General features: G+C 34.0%; 2 protein-coding genes across 2 annotated transcripts; one reads left to right on the forward strand and one right to left on the reverse strand.

Annotated features, from left to right (window-relative positions):
* Nucleotides 1-643: 643 nt before the first annotated feature.
* On the reverse strand, nt 644-3,019 carry LOC143546003 (uncharacterized). The gene is made up of 4 exons (XM_077037760.1): nt 2,779-3,019; nt 2,555-2,683; nt 1,294-1,342; nt 644-1,212 (listed from the first exon to the last, which is right to left on the reverse strand). Exons 1-4 carry the CDS (start codon nt 2,959-2,961, stop codon nt 707-709), a joined length of 867 nt encoding a protein of 288 aa, XP_076893875.1. The 5' UTR covers nt 2,962-3,019; the 3' UTR covers nt 644-706.
* A 6,579-nt stretch (nt 3,020-9,598) lies between these two features.
* On the forward strand, nt 9,599-23,095 carry LOC143546010 (ureidoglycolate hydrolase-like). The gene is made up of 11 exons (XM_077037767.1): nt 9,599-9,859; nt 19,331-19,416; nt 20,046-20,120; nt 20,191-20,319; nt 20,420-20,506; nt 21,071-21,373; nt 21,442-21,533; nt 22,356-22,418; nt 22,485-22,725; nt 22,814-22,854; nt 22,959-23,095. The coding sequence occupies exons 1-11, from the start codon at nt 9,599-9,601 to the stop codon at nt 23,057-23,059; spliced, it is 1,479 nt and encodes a 492-aa protein (XP_076893882.1). The 3' UTR covers nt 23,060-23,095.
* The last annotated feature ends 1,005 nt before the right edge of the window (nt 23,096-24,100 follow it).

The raw sequence follows: 24,100 nt of genomic DNA on the forward strand, positions 1-24,100 counted from the left end.
AGTCGAAATGTGCAGTAAAAGAGAATCAATAAGGTTTTGATTGACAATATATGGATAGAAAGAAATAGATTACGGTTATAGGGGAAAAGAAGGCGGGCTGTGTTCAGTTAAAGATCTATGTATTTTAACAATGAACCGCTAAGTAAATTTTAGGAGCTAAGATTTTCATATACATGTAAATGTTTTCTTAAATATAAAAACGATATAATTTGTATATGACAAATTAAATAATGAAAATGTTCAGTTTATAAAAATGTTTTATAAGCAAACCTAACGTTTTTAAAAAATAAAATATGTTTTGTAAAAGCAATTAGAGAAATCATTAAACAAAAAATATATAAAAAGAACTTTAAAAAACGTATAATTAATGTTTAATTAATAGGAAAGAGTGGCGGAAAAAAATAGTAAGAAATGCACAAGGGAATACCATATGGCATGAGTAAACTTTTATTTATTATATAGTATAGATTGTTTTTTTTTTTTTTCAATTGAGGTCCTTGACATTTTATATGGATTCCACTTTTGTTAATTTTGATTTTACATGAATCAAGAAATACACTTGTCTGTCATCAATGTCATGGCATCTAGCACATCAACCAAACTCTAGTAATTAGTTACAAGATACCAAACTACCCTCTAAGTATTCCAACATGACATTCATTACCCTCAACTTGTTATTCTACTAACATCAACTAACAAGTTCATCTTAACCAAACTTCCAAGATGATGTAGTTGTTGTAGCAGGTGATTGTAGCAATCTCTGCATCCAATTGATTTTGTTGATCAGCCCCTCAAGATCAAGCACCGCTGCTTCTAGCGTGCGTTCACGCGTTATATTCAACTCTCGTTTCTCAACCTCCTCAGCCGCTGCTGCTGCTGCAGGCGCTTTTCTCTTTCCAACCTCCTCGTCTTCTGCTGCAGCTTCTCGTTCTGGTGCTTTTCTCTTCTCCACACGCAAACTTGAAACACTCTCGGAAGATTCCACTAAGCCGCAGTCCAGTTTCACATTTTCATTTTGCTCGCCATCTTTATCTCTATCTCCCTCAGCTGGTATACCAGTGGTGGAAGATGCATTGGCAACAGCTACCGCACGCTCAACTTCCACATCTTCATTCTTCTCACCATCTCTATCTCTATCTCTATCTGTATATGTGTCTGTATACGTATCTCTACCTCCTTCAGTTGTCGCATGCTCAACTTCCACATCCGTGCCTAAAACATATGTGCATTTTCATCAACTACATATTATTACCAACAACCAAAAAATATTAATATTAAAATCACAAAGACAACCTTGCATAGTTGGAAAAATTAGTCGTGCGTCACATGGAAGCTGACCTGCCTGCATGTAGTGAAATATAATTGCAAATATCAGTATACAAACAAACAAAGTGAAATCCAAAAGGGATGCTATACTTCACTTGCAGGTTAATAATTTTTTGAGCAATTGAATAACCTGATCTGCATCAACACTCTACACACACGAGCAGAGATAACATCATTTTTTAAGCGCTAGTTACATAAATCAATAAATACGGCCTAACACGTGTCTAAGACTCTTATCCTACTCTGTTTTTTGACTAATCACGACAAGATTATTGGAGTGTGGAAAACTAAGAAAAAAAGGCCTAACAACTAAGACACGATTAGACGAAGAAAGCTACTAATAACTACAAACACACGCATCCAGTCTGTAACATATTTACTATGAGAAATTACTTCCATCCAGTCTTTAATTTCACGAAAGAACATCCATAAGAAGATTCCCTTGAATGTCCATTATGAGAAGTTTAAGTTACTAAAAGCATGATTTAAAACTTCAACCATTACTATAGTGCCAGCTACATAAATTAAGTAGGTGTGTCAACATTGACCGTTCAAAAAAAAAAGTAGGAGTTTCAAGAAATATTATACCAAGAAAAATAATCTTGGAATGATGCATGGCTCTATGCCACAATATCAAACACATTAGGTAAGTCAACTCACAAAAGTTAGATTGTTAAAATCATAGTAATCAAAGGCGCTAGGCGCACTCAAGGCGCATAGGCCTCACCTGGGGCCTAGGCACAAGGTCAAAAAAAAAGCAAGGGCCTGAGGAAAAAAAAGCGCAAAAATAGTAAAATAAATTATAGATACAATAGGTATATAAAACTAGTATTACTCCCTAATAATGATTAAAATTTATACAATTAGAATTTGAAAAACATCTAACTAATACAAAAAATATTAAAACATTTCAAAATAATGATATCTAAACAAATCTTGCTTAACTTGAATTATACAATATATAAATGTAATACAGAATCAAGAATTATCGAGACGTTGGGAGTAAATTACATAAATCTGACCTTTTAAGGTGATCCTTGTCAATCAGTTATTAATAAATAAAAAGAAATCAGAAAAAATAAATCAAAAAAATCAAAAATTTCTCCTAGATTTGCGCCTTCGCCATTAAGAAGCGGGAAACAACCGCTTCGCCTAAAAGTTGCGCCTAGGTGTGCGCTTTGATCACTTCTGATAACTATGGTTAAAATTTAAAGGAATAAAAAGGTACCTTGAGAGGAAATGTCCAGCCTTTTGTTTTAGACCAGTCTAAGGAGGGGCGTAAATCCTTACACAAAGCTACATGCCTCCCCTCTTCCTCATTTTTCCTTTCCCCTACTGGATACTCTGGTAACTCAATCTACACAAATTACACATATCAGAACTTGAGAAATTACACATGAAAAAAGTACATCTACATACCAATATATAGATAAGTATGGCAAGTATAACTACCTGAACCTCGTCGTCACTCAGTACTTTAATAATCGTTGAAGTCCAGTAACAATCATCAGAAAACCAATCTACCAAATTCCCAACTTTCCATGGACCATAAATGACAACACACGCATCTGAAAGTGAGTAGACAGGTGGCATGTTATCTTTGTGGTACTTTGCAGGGTATGGAGGCCGCACCATCAGTAGATATTTTGACTTCCTGTCATACGGAGGCTTTTGGTATATCTTCACCCAACTTGGCTCTGAAAAAACATTCACACTATAACTCAAATGAATGCTTTTATAAATAAGTTGCATTAATATCAACATTGCTTCATATACATGATACAGATAGTTTACTCAACTCACTTTCATCCTCATAATTAAAGTACTCCAGCAAAATCTCATTCTTTTTCATATCGAGAATCTGTTGAACATGGCAAAAGAGAAATCAGAATTTTCTTTTAAGTTCTTTACCTGATTCTCTGTTTGGAATTTTGTTCAAAAACAGTCAGCCTTATTTTAACCTCTTAACAGGCTTGAAAGCTAAAAGGATAACATATACATTATTCACAACAAACTGATGCATAGTTTAACGTATCATGTCAGAATATATTTCCTTTTCCTATAAATACATTGTTTTCAAACTACTTATCACACGGATATAGAACTTTAAAAGGAACTCTACAAATGAATATGATTAGGTTGACTGAATGAAAGGTACCTTGCAGTTGAACCAAGCACTACGAAATCCGTCCTCAAATGTTCTCATTTCAGCCTGTTGGCCAACTTTAAAGCCCAGAACACTTGACTTCTGCATTGTATTGTAGCTGCACCATTAAAAGGTCTTGATGAGAATGCAAAGTACAATAACTTGCAGCAAATTTGTGAAAATAATAATAATAATAGCAAAAACTTTAAAATCTAAGGTTATGTGATTTGGTTCTAGCCAGAGGAGCAATGCTCTAGCGGTACCCCCAGTGACTTTAACTAGGGAAGGTCACCAGTTCAAGTCTCATTCGTAAATATAAGTCGTGCGCGAGCCAGGAGTTTTACCAGACCTTTGGGTGGTCGGTTTCCCCTAGATTGGTAGCGGGCCGGGTCACCAACAATGTCTGCGATCGCAAGCGTGGGTGGTCTTTTGACAATGGGTGTACCCAGGTGGCCAGACTTTGTTGGTCGTTAAAATAAACGTGATTTCGTTGTATTTTGTTTTGGACTCATATTCACCTTCCATTAGAATTTCCTAAATCAAATCTTTCCTACAACTGTATCATCATCATCATCGTACTCAGTAAATCCCACCAATAGCAAAGCTATGGTAGGGTCTGAGGAGGGTAAGATGTAGACAGCCTTAACCCTACTCCATAGGAATAGAGAGGCTGCTTCCAATGAGACCCCTGGCTCGATAGGTGCTTTGCATCAAGCCTTGGCATAAGGCACATAACACTCAACCATCAAGACCCCAGTCAATTGGTGCATGTACCCTTGTCTTTCGGCTATCAATGCCACCACATGATGCCTGATTAACCTTCAACCACTTTCAACGCTATTTTCACGAAATTAGTAAAATAACATCAAAATTAGTGCACTTTCACTTTTGCCCACCCAAGGGTCCACACATATATACGTTATATGCGCACACCGCAAGCAGGGTGTTTTCCTACAACTGTATGAATGTTTAAATTAATTTCACAAAGAAGTCTATATAAACAACTGAAAAGTAATTAAACGAAGTTCTAGGGGTTTAAACGAGCTCAGCTCAGCTCATTTCATGCTCTATTTTTTAAAGCTCGAGCTTGACTTGTTAGTAGTTTTCAAGCTCGATGTCACGGACCAACTTGTAATGATCGTATTTGCTTGCTTGTGCTCAACAGAAGTTTGTTGCCTCGTCCCGGACTTCATCGGGCACGGCCTCAGCGAGATTATCGATGTGTACATGCCTAGTTGTGCTTGCACGACAAGGGCATCACGGTAGAGAGTTATTGCCGCTCAACTGATGAGTCCAAGGCAGGGCGTTATCATAAACGGAACAGATTGGCTGGCGCCACACGGAGTCGGGAAGATTGGCACGTGGCATCTAGCTTGGCTCGTTTATTAAAAAAACAAAATTATAATTACTTTCTGTGTATTTTTTTAATTATAATTTTTAATGTAACAGAAAGTATATAAAATGATGAATACAGGCATGTAAATTTCGGGATCTGGTAGGACTAGTGCAGAGACTTAGGGTTCATTGTACAATAATAATAATAATAATAATAATAAAAGAAATCAAACCTTCAATTGCTTCTTCTCTTCGAGCCCTGGCTTCAGGATCCGACCCACCCGTTCAGTTTACTGGTTTGTTTGAATGGATTTCTTCGCTCAGTTTCATTCAACAAATATATATCATTTGGATTCGTGTAAATATTTTTATATACATTTAAAAGAAAAGATACATTAAATCATTTTAAAATATTGTAACTGAATTTAATTTACTTTTTTTTTTAATAAACACTTTTGTCGTGACGTCTAATAATAGTGCCTCGTGTCTGTAGTGAAAATGAGCTGAGCCGAAGCTCCAATCGGTTGGGATACACAGCGTTCTATTTTGACGTCAACTCTTTTCGATCTGTCTTTTTATTTCTGAATTTTGGGCTGGCTTGTGAGTAGTTTTTCAAGTTCGAGATCGACTTGTTTACTATTTACTCACTAATTTTATATATCTATATTCATATTTATATTTCTATTTTTTTTCAATTATAATTTTGAATATAGCATGATATATTATTTAATTATTTTTTCATAACGTTATACATTATATTAATTAATAATTATTGAACATATACTAAAAAAAATTAAATGATAGGCTTGTTTAGTCTGTGAGCTCTGACTCGTTTAAGCTCGGCTCAATCAAGTTTTTTCATGAACCAATTTCAAGTAGCTTGCAAGCAGCTCAGCTAGTACGCACCCCTAGTAGTGTCCATCAAAACACATTACGCACGTGTGTAAAAGCAGGCATCAAGACGCTAAAATCTTCTTGTGCTCTTGTAACAATACATGTTTGTAAGTAGTTAGTTTGTTATATATTGGATCATCATAGGAGACCAGTAATACAAAACTTTCAATAAGTTAAAAGTGTTATCTAAGATGCGTTTATATCGAATGTATCTATTACCCCCACTAAGGATGGTCCCTTGAGGTTTTCTACCAACAAGTACAAGGATTGGCATCAACAAAGAGTTCCTATCCATAATAAGATGCTATTGATGCGTATCGTACCGCTAGATAATATAGAAGATACGTTATAAAAAAACTAAAGAATAAAATGTAACAACTCGGGTTTTTTCACGTACAACTTATATCCATTACCCGACCCGTTTTACGGTTCAAGAAATTTTAACATTTAAAAATATCACGTTTATCGAGGAATTTCTATAAAAATTATATTTATATAATATATTTACTTAAAATATATTTAACTTTCAAAAATGTACATATTTGGCCCAAATGTAAAATTTAAACCCATGATGTTTCCACCTATAATCTCCAGGGACTAGTTTGCAATTTCTGCATATTAGGTTCATAACCCATTTACCCAGAACCCGTATCCATACGCGAATACCCAGATCCGTGACCCGTTTAGTTACTTGAAGCATAATTAACGTTGTAAGTTAGGAATTTAATCGTGTTTATGATTCTTCTTGCCATAATCTGCCAACCCGACGCAACTAATTAGGAAAACAAGATCGTTTACGATACGAATTGATTTACAAACTAAACCGCCTCAAACCTAAAACTGAATATATAATTTAGGCTTCATTCTAACTCAATTCCTCGTTCCTGTACCTTCCTAATACTAGCGCAGACCAAAGCCCTTTGGTTAATTGGGTTTTCGTCGTCCCGTGATACCTGTTCTTGTGCTTCCCGTCGTCGGCCCTGTTATGCTCCGATTAACCTTTGATTACTCAACGATTGAGGTAATGGATTGTATAACTGAATTCGTCTTGTTAAGCTTTACTATAACCCTAACACTAATTAAACGAACATTAAACGGATTGATCGATTGAAAGTTCTAGGGTTCATGATTAATTGGCCTTTATTTGTTTCTGTATATATAAATTTGGTTTCATTCTATATCCAACTGACTGGACTGGTGTGTGTGTGTTCAAACGCCTGTGCCGGTCAATCACGCGGGTTCGATTCTCAGCAGCCACAAGTTTTGATGGTTTAACTTATTTTAATTATTATTAATATATTATAAGTAATGATAAATATTAAATAAACAATATTCTATTTACCCGACATCATTAAGCTAAAAGTTTTGTGTCAAATAATTTCGTCACAAGTTTTCGTGTATATATATATATATACATATATGTATATATACAAATATATATATATATATATATTATTAATAATAAACCAATATGATTTTATTAAAACTCGAGACCAATCTTAATGTTGTCGTTATTAAAACGTCTTTATCGATTTGCTCATATTTATTATAAATATATAAAAATATGTGTATGTATATATATATACATATATATACACACATATATGTATTGTTTTTAAAACAAAAACTATAATAAACGTATTAAACATATTAATTATATTTTTACCATTGAATTCGTTAAGATTTCCAAAATATAAATTTTATAATAACTATATATCTAAACGATTATTATTATAGTAGGTCTTAACTCATATTTATTTAACTAATCGTAAACCCGATTTTTATGACAAACAATGATTTTTATAACTAAATAATAATAATTCGTAGAGATCAATCGTTCAATCCATAAAATACCAAACATAATTGTAACTCAAATCATATCGAAATCCTAAATTCGTTATACATATTCTCATTTATAATTCACTCATAACATTATTTAATTAGGATTCTTGTCGGTAATTCTCGAAGAGTGTGATATCGCTCTTGTTGTAAACATTCCCGTTTGGCTTATTCGATCAGGTGATTTTATCATCCCCCTTTTTATACATTGTTTTCTAACGTTTTAGGGACATATGCGTACTTACTCATATTTTCTATGCTATATATATACTCAAATTCGCAAACATAATTATTGTGTGAATATCAGTTGAATGCTATTTGCTAATTGCTACATGTTTAATTATTTACTTTATAACGTTTCGAAGAGGTCCAACATATCCCCTTTTGTATAGGGTTCTCATTAGTATGATCATACGTCCGTCTTAGTAACCGGAGCCCGATTCGCTTGACAAAGGTAAAACGACAACCTTAGTCATTGTAATCAATGTCCGATTCGCTTGGCAACGATTTCATTGGCACACACAATTTGGTTATATGCATGATTGTTATGATTCGATTGATTATTATCACATGGTTGGTTTGCGCATTTATCATTTATCATTTATCAACTATATTCATATATTAGCTATTATTTAATGTTTCAAAATTGGTGATCATCTCACTCAACATGTGTTGTTGACAAACTCCATTTTCTACGCATATGCAGGTTGCTTAGATTGAAGTATGGATATTTAGTCAAGACCATAGGTTATATTGAAGACAAACTTAAAATTTAATTGATTGTACTTATTTATTTGAATTGTTTTGTTGTAATTGATTATTGTGTGTACATTTGAATTAAAATAATTAATTAGATATTGTCACATTTTATTTATGATAGTATCTTCGAGCTGTGAGCAATCGGATCACGCCCTGGCATTTCTGCCTTTGGTTGGGGTGTGACAGATTGGTATCAGAGCCGAAGGTTATAAGGTAGGTCGTTAGAAATTGTCTTAGACATATGTTAGGAACCATATACGTGCTTATCTAAACTGCCTTATGTGATATTTAAATTGTTTACAGCTTAATTGGATTAATTATTTTATTATGCTTTGTCTTATCTACTTGTTGCACACATACACAAATTCCGAGGTTATGCCTCAACTTTCAAAATATTTTTAAATCCTCTTAATTTTAGTATATTGCCTTTTATTGTGGAAAATCCCTTAAGAATTCCCGTGATTTGTTTCTTCATCTTGAAGCGTGGGGTATGAAAAATCTCGTACAACCATAACTTCAAGTGGTACCCGTAATCGGCTAAACGGTTACGTGGTAAACATAACCAGCTAAACGGTTATACTTCCAAATTTTTGTTTTAAATTATTTTAAATGCTTAGTTGGGTGAAAAATCCATGAAAATCCATGGGCACTCCAACTATTCATTTCTTGAATCATTTTCAATTTGATTTTTGGGTTGGAACGTATCGTCCGGGGTGGTTCCCGAGATACACCAACTACTTATGTTTGATTCGTTGATTCGATATTTAGTTGAGTCGGTTAAATGCCATGTAACGCTCATGGTCCGAACAACTCCATTGATTCAATAATTTGTTAATTAGTTGAGTCAGTTAAATGCCATGTACAAGCTCATGGGCTGAACAACTCAATTGTTTATTACACGTTATTTGAATTGGGCCATCACAATGCCATGGAATGCTCATGGGAGGTCAATTCACAAACTTTATGTTGTTTATTTAGTTGGGCCATTCAAATTGCCATGGAAAGCTCATGGGAGGCCAACTCATTGAACATGTTTCGTTGTCTTATTTGGGATCTCGAGCTACCATGGGAAGCCCATGGAAAGCCCAACCCAATAACATTTTACTTTTGAATTTTTGTAAACATTAGTTATTAAATTAAATATCTCAAGTAAATTATTCACATTATTTTAAATCCCGACTCGTCCTCGAGTCTTCACTAGCACTAACACATATGCATACGCATCCTCATTACTTCATATCAATTCATTTCTACAACTCACCTGTCGTCTTACACATTTTCATCTTTGGTCCTCGTAGAATGTCTTCCTTAGGAAATCATAGTCGTAATCAACGTCGTCCGTCAGCTGCCCGTGATCACCTTTTGACTGCTAAGATCAATAAGGAGATTGTTGCTACTATGCTTGGGATTGCTACGAGTATGCCATGGGATGAATTCAAGGAAGCGATTGCTCTTGCTGCCTCACGTCCCGATGATCTTGTTGAAGATGGAACCCTACCTCACACGAACTCTAACCCTACCTCTGAAAACTCCAAAACCGAATCCTCAACTGATGCTAAGGCTGAACCCAATCCCACTTCGCGCAATGACAACTCTTCTCATCGTAAACGTAAGATCAACTCTGCTAACCAAACCAACCCTTCACCCTCCACCCGAAATGCTCCTAACAAGAAAACCTATACCGGACACTTCCCGTTATGCTTTACTTGTAACTATCATCATCCGACTCACTCCTTGTGCCGTCTATGCACCCAATGCAACCGTTATGGCCACCTTGCAAATACTTGTCGTGCTTCATCTACTCCTAAACCCTCTACTACCCGTGCTTGCTATAATTGTGGAGGTCCTAGTCATCTTCGTAATGCTTGCCCTCGAATTATCCGTGCACATCAAGCTCAAGCTATGCCTACCCCCGACTACATACCTAATTGTGACATTTGTCAATTTTTTCGATTCGTATTCGTAATTATAAACTCGATCCGTTGAGTCGTTTCGATGTATTATTGATTATTTAATAAGTATTCCGGAAATTTACATTCAAACGTTATTCATTTATTATTACGTTCCATTACTCGAGGCTTATCGATAACCCGCTTAAACGCGTAAATAATCCAAAACCGAAAACTATAAAATTTAATTATAAAGTTTAGGGTTGTAATTGTAAACATTACATACTTATATTAACTTAAAAAGAAATTTAATTACATTTAAAAGGTTTAAGAAACTTGAGGGACCAGAAGTGAAAATTATTTAAATTATAATATATAATATATAACCCGGTCCCCACCCCCCACCTCCTTCCCGGTTTTCCGGCGTGACCTCCGGCCAGCGAGGCTCGAACTCCGGCGACCTTAATAACGACCAAAAAACGTGTTTTATCACAAATTAATGAATTCAATACCCTTCTCCACCAACGTATAACATTAAACGATATTATTAACGGGTAATAACGTAGTGTTACGGCCTAATTAATCCGCTCCAACGGTCGGAAAACGGCTAGTAACCATTAACAACAATAAATCCTCCAACGGCTCGATTTACACTATAAATAGATCAAGCTTCTTCATACCAACTTGATCATAACAACTTATATCTCTAAATCACACTCTATAATCCCAATTAATCCGTCCAAGGTTCGAATCCGGCCAAGTCGCGTTCAACATCAATTAAGTCCTATTCCAGGTAATCAACATAGGGCTTTTGTTCGTTTATATCGGTTTAATGAAACCCCTAACTAAAATCGATCGAACATGGAATAAATTGTGGAATTGAAATCTAGGGTTTATGAGGTTAGGGATGAACTTGAAAGTTTATATAAATATAATATTTCTTATTTCCAAACTGAATGAAGGCTTAGTGCAGCCAGTTAAGTAATGTTTATATTGGAATGAGGACACGGGTTCGAAACCCAGGGTCTGCATGTTTCTTTTTGAATCTTTTTAACATATAATACAATATATATATATATTGTTAATAAATCAATTAAAAATCTTAATAAATTAAATAAAATCATAATTAATTCCCAATAAATTTATACAATAATCAACCTTATTAATCCCATTAAATCGTCGTTAAACACTCGTTCTATTTTACTTATAGCTCTTGAGGTTCAACCGATTCGATTCACTTGACGCTTTTCGACTTATACTTACTTTTCACTTTATATCAAAAGTGAGTTTTCATAACCCCTTTTTACTTTTACACGTTTTGGGGTGTAGCACGTCCAAACTTGGTTTTCTTGTATCAAACTAAAATTCACATGTGTGTCCTGTATGTATTTGTTTTGTATCATATTGATTGGGAACTATGTGATTATGTGCTAGTTGTTTACTGTTTTTGTTGGTGGATATTCATACTCATAGCGGGAGGGTCTGACGAGACGTACCTGCGCCGTCCATTTGTTAATGGCGGTATCATATTCATACTCATAGCGGGAGGGTTCGACGGGACGTACCTGCGCCGTCCATTTGTTAATGGCGGTATCATATTCTATACTCCAAGTAGCTCGGCGAACGGGGGTTCCTTAGTAGATGTGACTTATGTCAAGCGAACAGGAATATCATGTATTTACTTTTCTTTTGTTATATGATTGAAACTATACATCTTGACTTGTGAATTTTACATTTTCGTATTATACATATGCAAAACTTTATGAATTCCCACCAACATTATTGTTGACAAATTATATTATTTTAAACGTGCTGCAGGTTGAAATAAGGATTGAAGACTAGATTAGAGGGGCCATTAGGGTATTATAAATACAACATATTGAAATTCAATGTTTATCGTATTGTTATTTGATTGTGTATTTGTGATGTAATGAAATGAAATAAATATAATTATTGTCGCTTTAGTAGCGTTATGAGCTTATGAGTGATCTGTACGTCACACCCAAGGGTATTCCGCTTTAGCTGGGGTGTTACACTAATGCTTCTCAAGTCCCGACCCATCAACCATATCCACTGCAAACTCCTAACACCAATATGACTCACCCATTACCAACTCCATACCCGCAAGTTCAAGTTTACCAAGCCTACACCACCCAAACCTCACTAGTGTCGTCTTTCCAAGTTCAACCTACTCCATATCCACCTGTATCGACTGCTCAAGTTATTATGGATTCAACTACCTCAGGCGCTCCAAGACAAGTGAATCACACCTACCGTAACTGAAGATGCTTGAAGACTCTGAAGATTTTTGTTGCTTTCCTATCTTAAGTTATCTTATCTTTTCGTTATTGCTTTGTATCGACTCTTTAGTTATTCGCGACATTTGATGATTTCAATTTGAACTATTTAAGTATTTCATTACATGAATAAAGTTTCCTTTACCAAAATTAAACTATTAGGATCTTGTATCTCTACCTCATTACTTTATTCTCGATTATCTTAATAACACCAAAATCACCAAATCTATTTTCTTCAATTTACAAAATTATACTTTAAAAACAAAGGAGGTTTTCGAAATCTCACGGTTTTATTAATTCCACTAAATATTTATTAATTATAATTTGAAATTATATTTAGAATTATCAAAACAATTGTTTTCTCTTAAAATTTTATGATTTACAAACCACATGATGGAGCGGATTATGCAGACCATCGGACGATAAGAGTAATTATGGATGCATACATAATTATCCAAGTCCTCGCATGGAAATCATAATACGTACAATTGTGTGTCATGATTTAGAACCGAAAGTAATTTGAGTAACGGTACGAATGAGGAGATGATAAGGATATGGTGGATACGCCGCTGGTACATCCTATATATAAGTGCCCTTATCGGGTTGTCATTTGAAGCGTTGCTTCGGTTAGTATAAATTCTATGTTATGATTATTTTCGTTAAAAGTATAATAGTTTTCAAAACGTAGATGTTGTGGATTTCCTTAATTTCGGGACGAAATTCACTAAAGTAGGGGAGACTGTAACAACTCGGGTTTTTCCACATACAACTTATATCCATTACCCGACCCGTTTTACGGTTCAAGAAATTTTAACATTTAAAAATATCACGTTTATCGAGGAATTTCTATAAAAATTATATTTATATAATATATTTACTTAAATATATTTAACTTTCAAAAATATACATATTTGGCCCAAATGTAAAATTTAAACCCATGATGTTTCCACCTATAATCTCCAGGGACTAGTTTGCAATTTCTGCATATTAGGTTCATAACCCATTTACCCAGGACCCGTATCCATACGCGAATACCCAGATCCGTGACCCGTTTAGTTACTTGAAGCATAATTAACGTTGTAAGTTAGGAATTTAATCGTGTTTATGATTCTTCTTGCCATAATCTGCCAACCCGACGCAACTAATTAGGAAAACAAGATCGTTTACGATACGAATTGATTTACAAACTAAACCGCCTCAAACCTAAAACTGAATATATAATTTAGGCTTCATTCTAACTCAATTCCTCGTTCCTGTACCTTCCTAATACTAGCGCAGACCAAAGCCCTTTGGTTAATTGGGTTTTCGTCGTCCCGTGATACCTGTTCTTGTGCTTCCCGTCGTCGGCCCTGTTATGCTCCGATTAACCTTTGATTACTCAACGATTGAGGTAATGGATTGTATAACTGAATTCGTCTTGTTAAGCTTTACTATAACCCTAACACTAATTAAACGAACATTAAACGGATTGATCGATTGAAAGTTCTAGGGTTCATGATTAATTGGCCTTTATTTGTTTCTGTATATATAAATTTGGTTTCGTTCTATATCCAACTGACTGGGCTGGTGTGTGTGTGTGTGTTCAAAGGCTTGTGCCGGTCAATCACGCGGGTTCGATTCTCAGCAGCCACAAGTTTTGATGATTTTTGCTATTTAATGGTTTAACTTATTTTAATTATTATTAATATATTATAAGTAATGATAAATATTAAATAAACAATATTCTATTTACCCGACATCATTAAGCTAAAAGTTTTGTGTCAAATAATTTCGTCACAAGTTTTCGTGTATATATATATATAAATAGATATATGTATATATACAAATATATATATATATATTATTAATAATAAACCAATATGATTTTATTAAAACTCGAGACCAATATTAATGTTGTCGTTATTAAAACGTCTTTATCGATTTGCTCATATTTATTATAAATATATAAAAATATGTGTATGTATATATATATATACATATATATATACACACATATATGTATTGTTTTTAAAACAAAAACTATAATAAACGTGTTAAACATATTAATTATATTTTTACCATTGAATTCGTTAAGATTTCCAAAATATAAATTTTATAATAACTATATATCTAAACGATTATTATTATAGTAGGTCTTAACTCATATTTATTTAACTAATCGTAAACCCGATTTTTATGACAAACAATGATTTTTATAACTAAATAATAATAATAATTCGTAGAGATCAATCGTTCAATCCATAAAATACCAAACATAATTGTAACTCAAATCATATCGAAATTTTTAAATTCGTTATACATATTATCTCATTTATAATTCACTCATAACATTATTTAATTAGGATTCTTGTCGGTAATTCTCGAGGAGTGTGATATCGTTCTTGTTGTAAACATTCCCGTTTGGCTTATTCGACCAGGTGAGTTTGATCATTCCCCCTTTTATACATTGTTTTCTAACGTTTTGGGGACATATGCGTACTTACTCATATTTTCTATGCTATATATATACTCAAATTCGCAAACATAATTATTGTGTGAATATCAGTTGAATGCTATTTGCTAATTGCTACATGTTTAATTGTTTACTTGATAACGTTTCGGAGAGGTCCAACATATCCCCTTTTGTATAGGGTTCTCATTAGTATGATCATACGCCCGTCTTAGTAACCGGAGCCCGATTCGCTTGACAAAGGTAAAACGACAACCTTAGTCATTGTAATCAATGCCCGATTCGCTTGGCAACGATTTCATTGGCACACACGATTTGGTTATATGCATGATTGTTATGATTCGATTGATTATTATCACATGGTTGGTTTGCGCATTTATCATTTATCATTTATCAACTATATACATATATTAGCTATTATTTAATGTTTCAAAATTGGTGATCATCTCACTCAACATGTGTTGTTGACAAACTCCATTTTCTACGCATATGCAGGGTTGCTTAGATTGAAGTATGGATATTTAGTCAAGACCATAGGTTATATTGAAGACAAACTTAAAATTTAATTGATTGTACTTATTTATTTGAATTGTTTTGTTGTAATTGATTATTATGTGTACTCAACATGTTATCTACTATTTGTTAATCAACAAAAAAAATTTTATACTCACAAAAACCATGAGTAACGAAAGTGGATTATTTATCAACTATAAGGTGTGATGTTTATAACAAATTTTTAATTCATGTTGGTTAAATATGTAGTCCATTGAGTCTTAGTCAATTTTCTTATTGAACGTCTCTTTGATTTCCTTGTGAATATGAATATGAACTCATGGTAGACACATGCCTTGCTTTACGCTAACTACACACTTATTCGTTTATGAATTTTAAATTTTTAACTTATAATTGTGTTTCTAAACATTGTACTTCGTATCTTATTTTGGTTTATCTTTATGTCTGACAATAATTTCCTTTCGTACCAGTATTATTTACAACTAAATATCATGTTGTCGTCTTAGAAAACATATTACAAATTACAATATAATATAAAATTATATATGTTTATTAGACGATTTCTATACGTCCACCCGTGCCGTGCACGGGTCAATAACCTAGTAATGATATTAAAAAAATAAGCATTTAATAATTTTAGTTTAAATTTAATATTGGACCCAAATTTTACCTTAAACAAATGGAGTAAGGGTAAGTAATAATGAACATTAGACTCATGAAATGGGTCCTAATAATGATATAAAAAAATATGAGCATTATCAATTTTAGTTTAATTTTACCTTAAACAAATGGAAATAATAAAAATATTAAAGCAAGGGAATGATACAAAGATTTGACACATGGACGGCTCATTTGATGGTTGATTGTTCCTCCAGTTGAGCTAGTTTTATGCTACTAACCTATAAATGCTTAAATAAACTGGTTAATCGAGCTGACCTGAAAATTGAACCGTAAACACCGGTTTAAAACTGATTGAAATCGTAGTTCTGAAACTAATTTGTAATTTTCTCTGACAAAACCGCTTCTAAACTGATTAACCGAACCAAACCAGCAAAAACCTGTCAAAACCGAACCGAAACTGACCGTAACCTAGTCAAGAAACAAGTTTTGATTGGCCTCCAAAAAATTAGGCTTTCAACCGTCACCCACTCTGCCCCCTATGGGCCGGGTTTGGATATATGGGTTACCTCCAAAGGAATTAGATAAAATGTCAAGTTTAGTAAAGCTGTTATCTTTCTAAATAAACCATAAAACAACGTTTGAACCCATTTCTAATACCCGAGTCATTTGTGCAATGATTTGGTGTTGGCGTGGTTGCTAAATTTAATTATGTGGTGATTGAATAAGGTAACATCTTTTTTGAACGGCCAATAAATCTTTCAAATGAGTTATTGACGAAATTCACCACATCGGAATACACTCGCCTCCAAATCGGGAAAAACCATCACCTAAGGCCAATGCTAGTGAACACTTTTCTAAAGGCATGACCGTGCGGTGAGGTAAAACCCGCTCACTTTAAGGATCGAACTAGCAATCGCCATCTATTCGCTTAGTCTCCCATCATCACAAGACACCGACAAAGTTAAATGATGAGACAATAATCAAACTTGAATCCCTTAAAACAACAAGCCTCTCCTTTACCACTCCGCCATTAACTCATTGCCCAATGTATGGATCATACGATGAGCAATGTAACAATTGATCATATGATTCATATCATATCCTTTAAATTATGGGTCAAGTTATTATACAACAGGAGACAAAAAGAGAAGGATGAGAAGGATTTATATAAAAAAAAAAAACCCTTCAAAAAAATTTTAAAAAAATAAATAAATAATTATAACTCAAAATTTAATAAAAAAACAAAAAAAGTAAAAATACAAAAATGTTTCCACCGTCTTCCTCGTTCATAAAAAAAAAACAATGTTAAGGGAAAAAGATCATTGTCTTTTTGTTTATCATTGTGTTTTATGTTTATTTTCGTCATTGATTATGTCTTTTTTTTTCTTGATATTGTGTTATATTGTCTAACATTGTGTTATATTTTGTTCGACATTGTGTTATATTTTGCTATTTATTGTGTCTTTTTTTAGTTATAATTTTGTTATTTGTTAATTTTCGTCATTGTGTCTCTTGTCTCTGCACTGTGTCTTTGGGGGGGGGGGGGGGGGGTTGGAACGAGAATGACGAGTGAAACCTTTTTTTTTTTGTTTTTTATTTATATTGTGTTAATTTTGATTTATGATTTTTTTAATTAATTTTTTAGAATTTTTTTTAAGAATTTTTTTTGTGTGGCTACAAATGCTTCTCACACTTGTCATTTTTGTGTCCCTTTTTATTATAGCCTTTCCCTTAAATTATTATTATTACTGTTATCTATAATATATATAAACCAAAACCCTAAAATCCTATGTGTCTCTCCCCCTTTTATGGAAGTCACCAGATTGCTTATAATGGAGGCCTCTCATTGATTTAACCCAAATTCATGGGTATGGGTCTTACCAAAACCATATAGCTCTTAAACGGGTTATAACATCTCATTAAATTAAAAATTAATCTTACCAATTATTTGATGTGAAAATCCTATAAAATAGGGATAAACTAAAATTTAATATCCAATTTAAAAAGAAAAAGATATTATCTATAATTAATAAACGATTTTATAGTAAAAAACATAAGCGGATCATGGGTCACCAAATCCAGATAGCTTTTAAACGGGTTATAACATATCATTTATTTACGAAACTCTTTCATCATCAAACCCTAAGTATATTATTAACTTTCTTACAATAAAGAAAATTAAAATCCCAAAAATAAATATTAAAAAATAAAAAATGTAAAACAACCATTCTCTCAAGCCATCAGATTGCTTTATTTGTAAATGAAGGCTTCTCATGCATTTGAACCGAATTCACGGGTAAAGGTCTCACCAAACCCATATAGCTTTTAAACGGGTTATAACATCTCATTATATTAAAAATTAATCTCATAAAATATTTGATATGAAAATCCTATAAAATAGGAATATACTGAAAATTAATATCCTATTTTCTTTAAAAAAAATATTATTTATAATTAAGAAACAATTTTATAATAAATAAAATAAACAGGTAATGGGTATCACCAAACCCATATAGCTTTTAAACCGGATTATAACATATCATTTATTTGTGAAACCATTTCATCATCAAACCTCAAGTATATTAATTATTAACTTTGTTACAATAAATAAAATTAAAATCCAAATATATATATATAAATATTAAAAACAAATAATGTAAAACAACCCCCGTAATACGGGTGATAAAATCTAGTTATATTAATAAAACATAAAAGTATAAAACTTAGTTTATGGAAAGCTGCTCATGGTTTGTCATCTATCCGGTAATGACTCGTGGATATCTGACTAACCCCACTTTCACTGTATCATCATTCTTATTATAAACCCCCAAACAAAACAAAACAAAACAAAATCAAATCAACAAACAACAATAATAATGGCTTCCAGATTCCGTCTCACACTTCTTCTCCTCTTCACCTTGTTCATCACTTGCAATTCCACACAAAATAATAATAATAATAATAATAATAATAATAATAATGTTGAAGACGATGATGAAACAATCATCAAAACAATGCAAGATTTCTCTGGTTACCCCAACCCTTCTCCTCACCACTTTCAATCCATTTCAGTCGATTCTTTAACTCTTCATAAACAGGTTGCTTTTTGCTTTTTATTGTTATTATTATTACTGCTAAACCCTTGACAAAGTTATAAGCTTTATGCTCAAATTGGATTTTAGGTTCAACTTACTAAAGTGTAAACTGTTCGTAATTTATAACCAAATAAGCAGCATCACTCATATGTTTGTTTCATGTGTAGATTGATGAGCTCTCAAGTTTCTCCGATTCACCGCCTCCTTCGGTTACAAGAATCTTGTACACTCATAATGATGTGGTGGCAAGAAGGTATATATGCACTTAATAATCATCATAATAATGAGGTGTACAAAACTGGTTTATCTGTAAACCCAGTTCGGTTTATAAACCGGTTTAGGGGGGAAAATGTTTAAATAAGTTCGGGTCGGGTTATAAACCTGAAAAAATAATAAAAACATATTTTTTGCATGTTTTTCAAATCGGTTCGGGTTGTAAGCCGGTTTCAGTAACTTAGACTATGAACTGGTATACAAACCAGCCGGGTTAGGTCGAGTCTAAATTATTATTAGTATTTTTTTTGGTGACATGGGCCGGGTGACGGTTTCTTTGTTCATCCCTAGTGACAGTATTACATTATTATAACTTTAGAGATTGGATTGATATACTAGCAGGTGCCTTAACCCTTGAAAAGTTTTTTTTTTTTTTGGTAATTATTATTATTGTTATTTGCAATTTACTTTTTTGCTCAATGAATTCCACTTGAACAAGTCTGTTTATGCATATGCACATGAAACCAAGTATTTCATAGGCTATAGTTGTTGCCTATTGGTATGCTTGAGCCAACATTCCAACTGTTAATTTATATTTATGTGGTAATTGTTATACTTTTTGCATACTGTTTCTAGAAATGTTTTTTTAATCATAAGTTGTTTTTGTAGGTTTATCAAAAATTTGATGGGAGCCGCCGGTCTTTCTGTGAAGGAGGACGCCGTCGGCAACATATTTGGTCGCTGGTGAGTTTTTGTTTTGTATACCTTTGTGGAGTCATCTTAGTTTCTAAAGTGAAGTTTTGATAGTACACAGGGAAGGTAGCGAACCGGATGCACCTGCGGTTTCAACGGGATCTCACATTGATGCTATTCCATACTCTGGGAAGTATGACGGGGTAGTCGGCGTATTGGGTGCTATTGAAGCCATAAATGTACTAAAGAGGTATACTTGCAGTTGTAACATGTTAAATTATTATGCATTCAGAAAAATTTGAGTTTGTATTGATATAAAGTTTTGAGTTGTTATGTTTTTGAATTTACAGATCTGGATTTAAACCTAAACGATCGTTGGAAGTAATAATGTTTACATCGGAAGAGCCTACACGATATGGAATCAGTTGTTTGGGAAGGTAGGTCTTTACCTCCATTTCATTGAGACAACTAAGGCTGCAAAACAGATCTAAACGTGTTAAACACACGACACGATTAACTAATTGTGTCATTTCTTCAAACACGAATGCGGGCCTGCATAATAAACGTGTAACACGACACGGACTGTTTAACACAATTAACATAACTTGTTCAGTAACACGACACGGCCCGACAAGAATATGGAATCTGCAATGCGGCTAACAAAACGTCAAAAAGCTAGGGTTTTGTACTTTTGTTTGTAGTATTTATGTATGTTCATATATTTTATTATTTTAAAAGGTTGTTTAATTTGATATATAAATGGATTTAACCAGGTTAGGCAAGGCTTTAACCTGTTTAGACACGATTTTAAGCGTCCATAAACAATTCGACATGCTTAGACACGAAACCTGCATAACCCAAACACGTTTAACTCCATGCTGTGTCGTGGACCGTTAGCAGGTCTGTGTCAGAGGTTGCCAGCCCTAGTGATAGCACTAGAAACATAAAATACAATTACTTTTGTGCACGTATTGATAGTTATTAATATATGAAAATTTCAGCCGTTTATTAGCTGGGAGTGTGACACTTGCAGAAGTGCTTACACAAACAGTAGATAATGCCAATGTATCGTTTCTGGATGCTGCAAAGTCTGCTGGTTATGCAGAAAATGAGGATTTTTCAAATGTTTTTTTAAATGAAAAAAGCTATTCAGCCTTTGTAGAGCTGCACATAGAACAAGGCCCTATTTTGGAAAACGAAGGTATTTCTATCGGTATTGTGACCGCTATTGCTGCACCAGCAAGCATCAAAGTTGACTTTGGAGGAAACGGAGGACATGCTGGCGCTGTCTTAATGCCACAAAGGTAATAAAACTTTCATCTATAATTGTTTGAAAAATTAAATAATGACTAAATGGAACGATTTGGAACAGAAATGATGCAGGATTGGCTGCTGCTGAGTTGTCATTAGCCGTGGAAAAACATGTTCTGGAATCCGGATCCATTGACACCGTTGGGACAGTTGGTACTACTTTCTTCTCTTATTTAACGGGCCTTGCGGTTTGGGCAAAGTAACACCTAACGTTTAAAAGTAACAAGTTTGGGGTCTAAGGCTAACTTTCGTTTGACTATCTGTTATGTTTGGGTAAAATGACCAAAATACCCTTGTGAGTGACTGTTTTTATAAAAAAGGGGGGCCGCCGCTATTTACACAAACACATAAATATATAGAAATTAAGGTTTTTTAATTATTTTGTTTCTTATACAAATAGTCCCTCAAAAATGTTGGGTTTAACAAAGTGTTTTGAGTTAATTACGCAAGCAGTCCCTCAAAAGTGTATTTTGGTCATTTTACCTGAAGTGAACAGAAATTTAACGGCTTTAGTTACAGTACCGTCACGAACCTAACCGATACCAACCGGATTCGCTATGAGCGGGTGTTTTACCACCCGAAGTTTATTGTTTTGGGTTTAGTAGCGGTGCCTTTTCCAATTTAATATTTTTTAAATATGTTAATTTTGGTATTTGGGCCTTCACGATTATAGGGTTTAGTTATGGTATCATCATGAACCTAACCGACAGACCAAATTTGTGACGACTCGCATCCACAACAAGTAGGTTTTACCAACCGGATACACGCTGTTTTAGATATGTTTCTTTGTTTTCTCGTAAGTTATACGAGTACCAATACTATTCTCATCGTTTACTAATTTATTTTGTGGGTTTAGTGTCGTTACCGTAGCGTACCTAACCGATACCGACCGAATTCGCATCGCTGTGTCGCCCCAGCGCTACGGGCTTTGATGCCTGTTTTTGTATAATAAACTAATTGCGTGCGTCTTTGAAGGTATACTGGAGGTGCATCCCGGAGCAATCAACAGCATCCCCAGCAAGTCACACATTGAAATAGGTATAATAATATCTTGTTAACATATCGTGTTATCATAAACATGTAATGAGAAAATCTGTCTTACAGACACACGGGACATTGATGAAAAACGAAGAAACACGGTTATTGAAAAGATCCACGAGTCGGCTGTGAGCATATCGAAGAAGAGAGGTGTGGAGCTTTTGGAGTTTAAAATTGTGAACCAGGATCCGCCCGCCCTCTCAGATGAATCTGTGATCAACGCGATGGAATCCGCCGCTCGAGATTTGGGTTTGACTCACAAAAAGATGATCAGCAGAGCTTATCATGATTCTCTTTTTATGGCCAGGTTTGTTACTACAAAATTTAATTAATTGTTTTCTAAACTTTTAACTTAGGATTAATGTGGTTTGAAATTAAATTATTAATTGATGCAGAAAAGCACCAATGGGAATGATATTTATTCCATGCTATAAAGGTACAAACAGCCATAAATATCATCATTTTCTTCTTTTTTTTTCTTTTTTTTTTTTTGAATTTTATACAAGTTTATGTGTTTTTATTATTTTATCTATTTTGCAGGCTACAGTCATAAACCGGAGGAGTATGCCTCACCTGAAGATACAGCAAATGGAGTGAAGGTGTTGGCGCTAACACTCGCCAAATTGTCCCTTAACTCATGATATGCTTTATGTTTAACCTCGTTTTAATTTGTACGAGTAAATGTTTCAAACCGAACAGACGCAGTTAAACCGCTGTTAACTGTTAAGGAGCCATTTAATGGAAATGGACTCAGGATTGAACATTTGGTCAATGATTTATTTGTGTTGATGGTGCTTAGAATTATGTATATATGTGTTGTACATTGGCTTGTGAGTTAGCGTGTGCGTTTGGAGGCAATTGAGCTGTCGATAGTAACTGTCTTGCAGAGATGGGCTCTCGGTGGTAACTTACCTACTGACGTTCTTTTACTCGTATAACTATATAGCTGTTGGTAGTTATAACCGTGAACTATCAGCTACCAATTGTTGTGATAGTTCGTCTCTTATATAAGGAACGTCGTTGGTCTGTTTCTAAACATATATTTTGGTTTAATATCATCAGATGGTATTGTAATTATAAAGGGTTTGGAACAAAGACAGTTTGCCAAAATTACAACTTCATTCTTCAAGCTAGTCCTGCTGTTAACTTTAATGTTATATGTTTGTGAAGTTACTTTTCTACCCTTTATAGTAAAAAGTTAAAAAGTCGAAAGAGATCATATAAAAGCCTAATGCCACACCCGCTTACCAACAGTAACCCTCTCGCCGACCATCACTACTCAATCCGTATCTCTCATATAAACAAAGGATTGGGCACATTTCAGAGCAACACATAATAGTTAGAAGTTGGAACATACAAAATAAGTTGTTCAGTTTTACATATCAAAAGCCTTAAATTTTCACAACACAAACTTCAAATCTTAGTAATGGTGATTGATTTTGTTTGACCTGTGGATGTTTCCCTTGCATAGACTTGAAGGATCCCATTAGCATCTGTATTGAACAAAACCTCTAGTTGCGACATCCCTTGATACACCTGGATTTCTACCGATGTTACATTGACCTTTGAATAACACATAATTGTTATTATTCGCAGGAACACATCGATACCCACATGCCAGAAACAGAGATACGGTTAGGATCGGGGTTGGGCGACGAACCGTTGGTAAGCGGGTGTCGGAT

Source organism: Bidens hawaiensis, unplaced genomic scaffold (assembly GCF_021521415.1).
Source record: "Bidens hawaiensis isolate Kalapana, Puna unplaced genomic scaffold, B.hawaiensis_p1.1 tig00014142_1, whole genome shotgun sequence".
Classification (NCBI taxonomy): Eukaryota; Viridiplantae; Streptophyta; class Magnoliopsida; order Asterales; family Asteraceae; genus Bidens; species Bidens hawaiensis.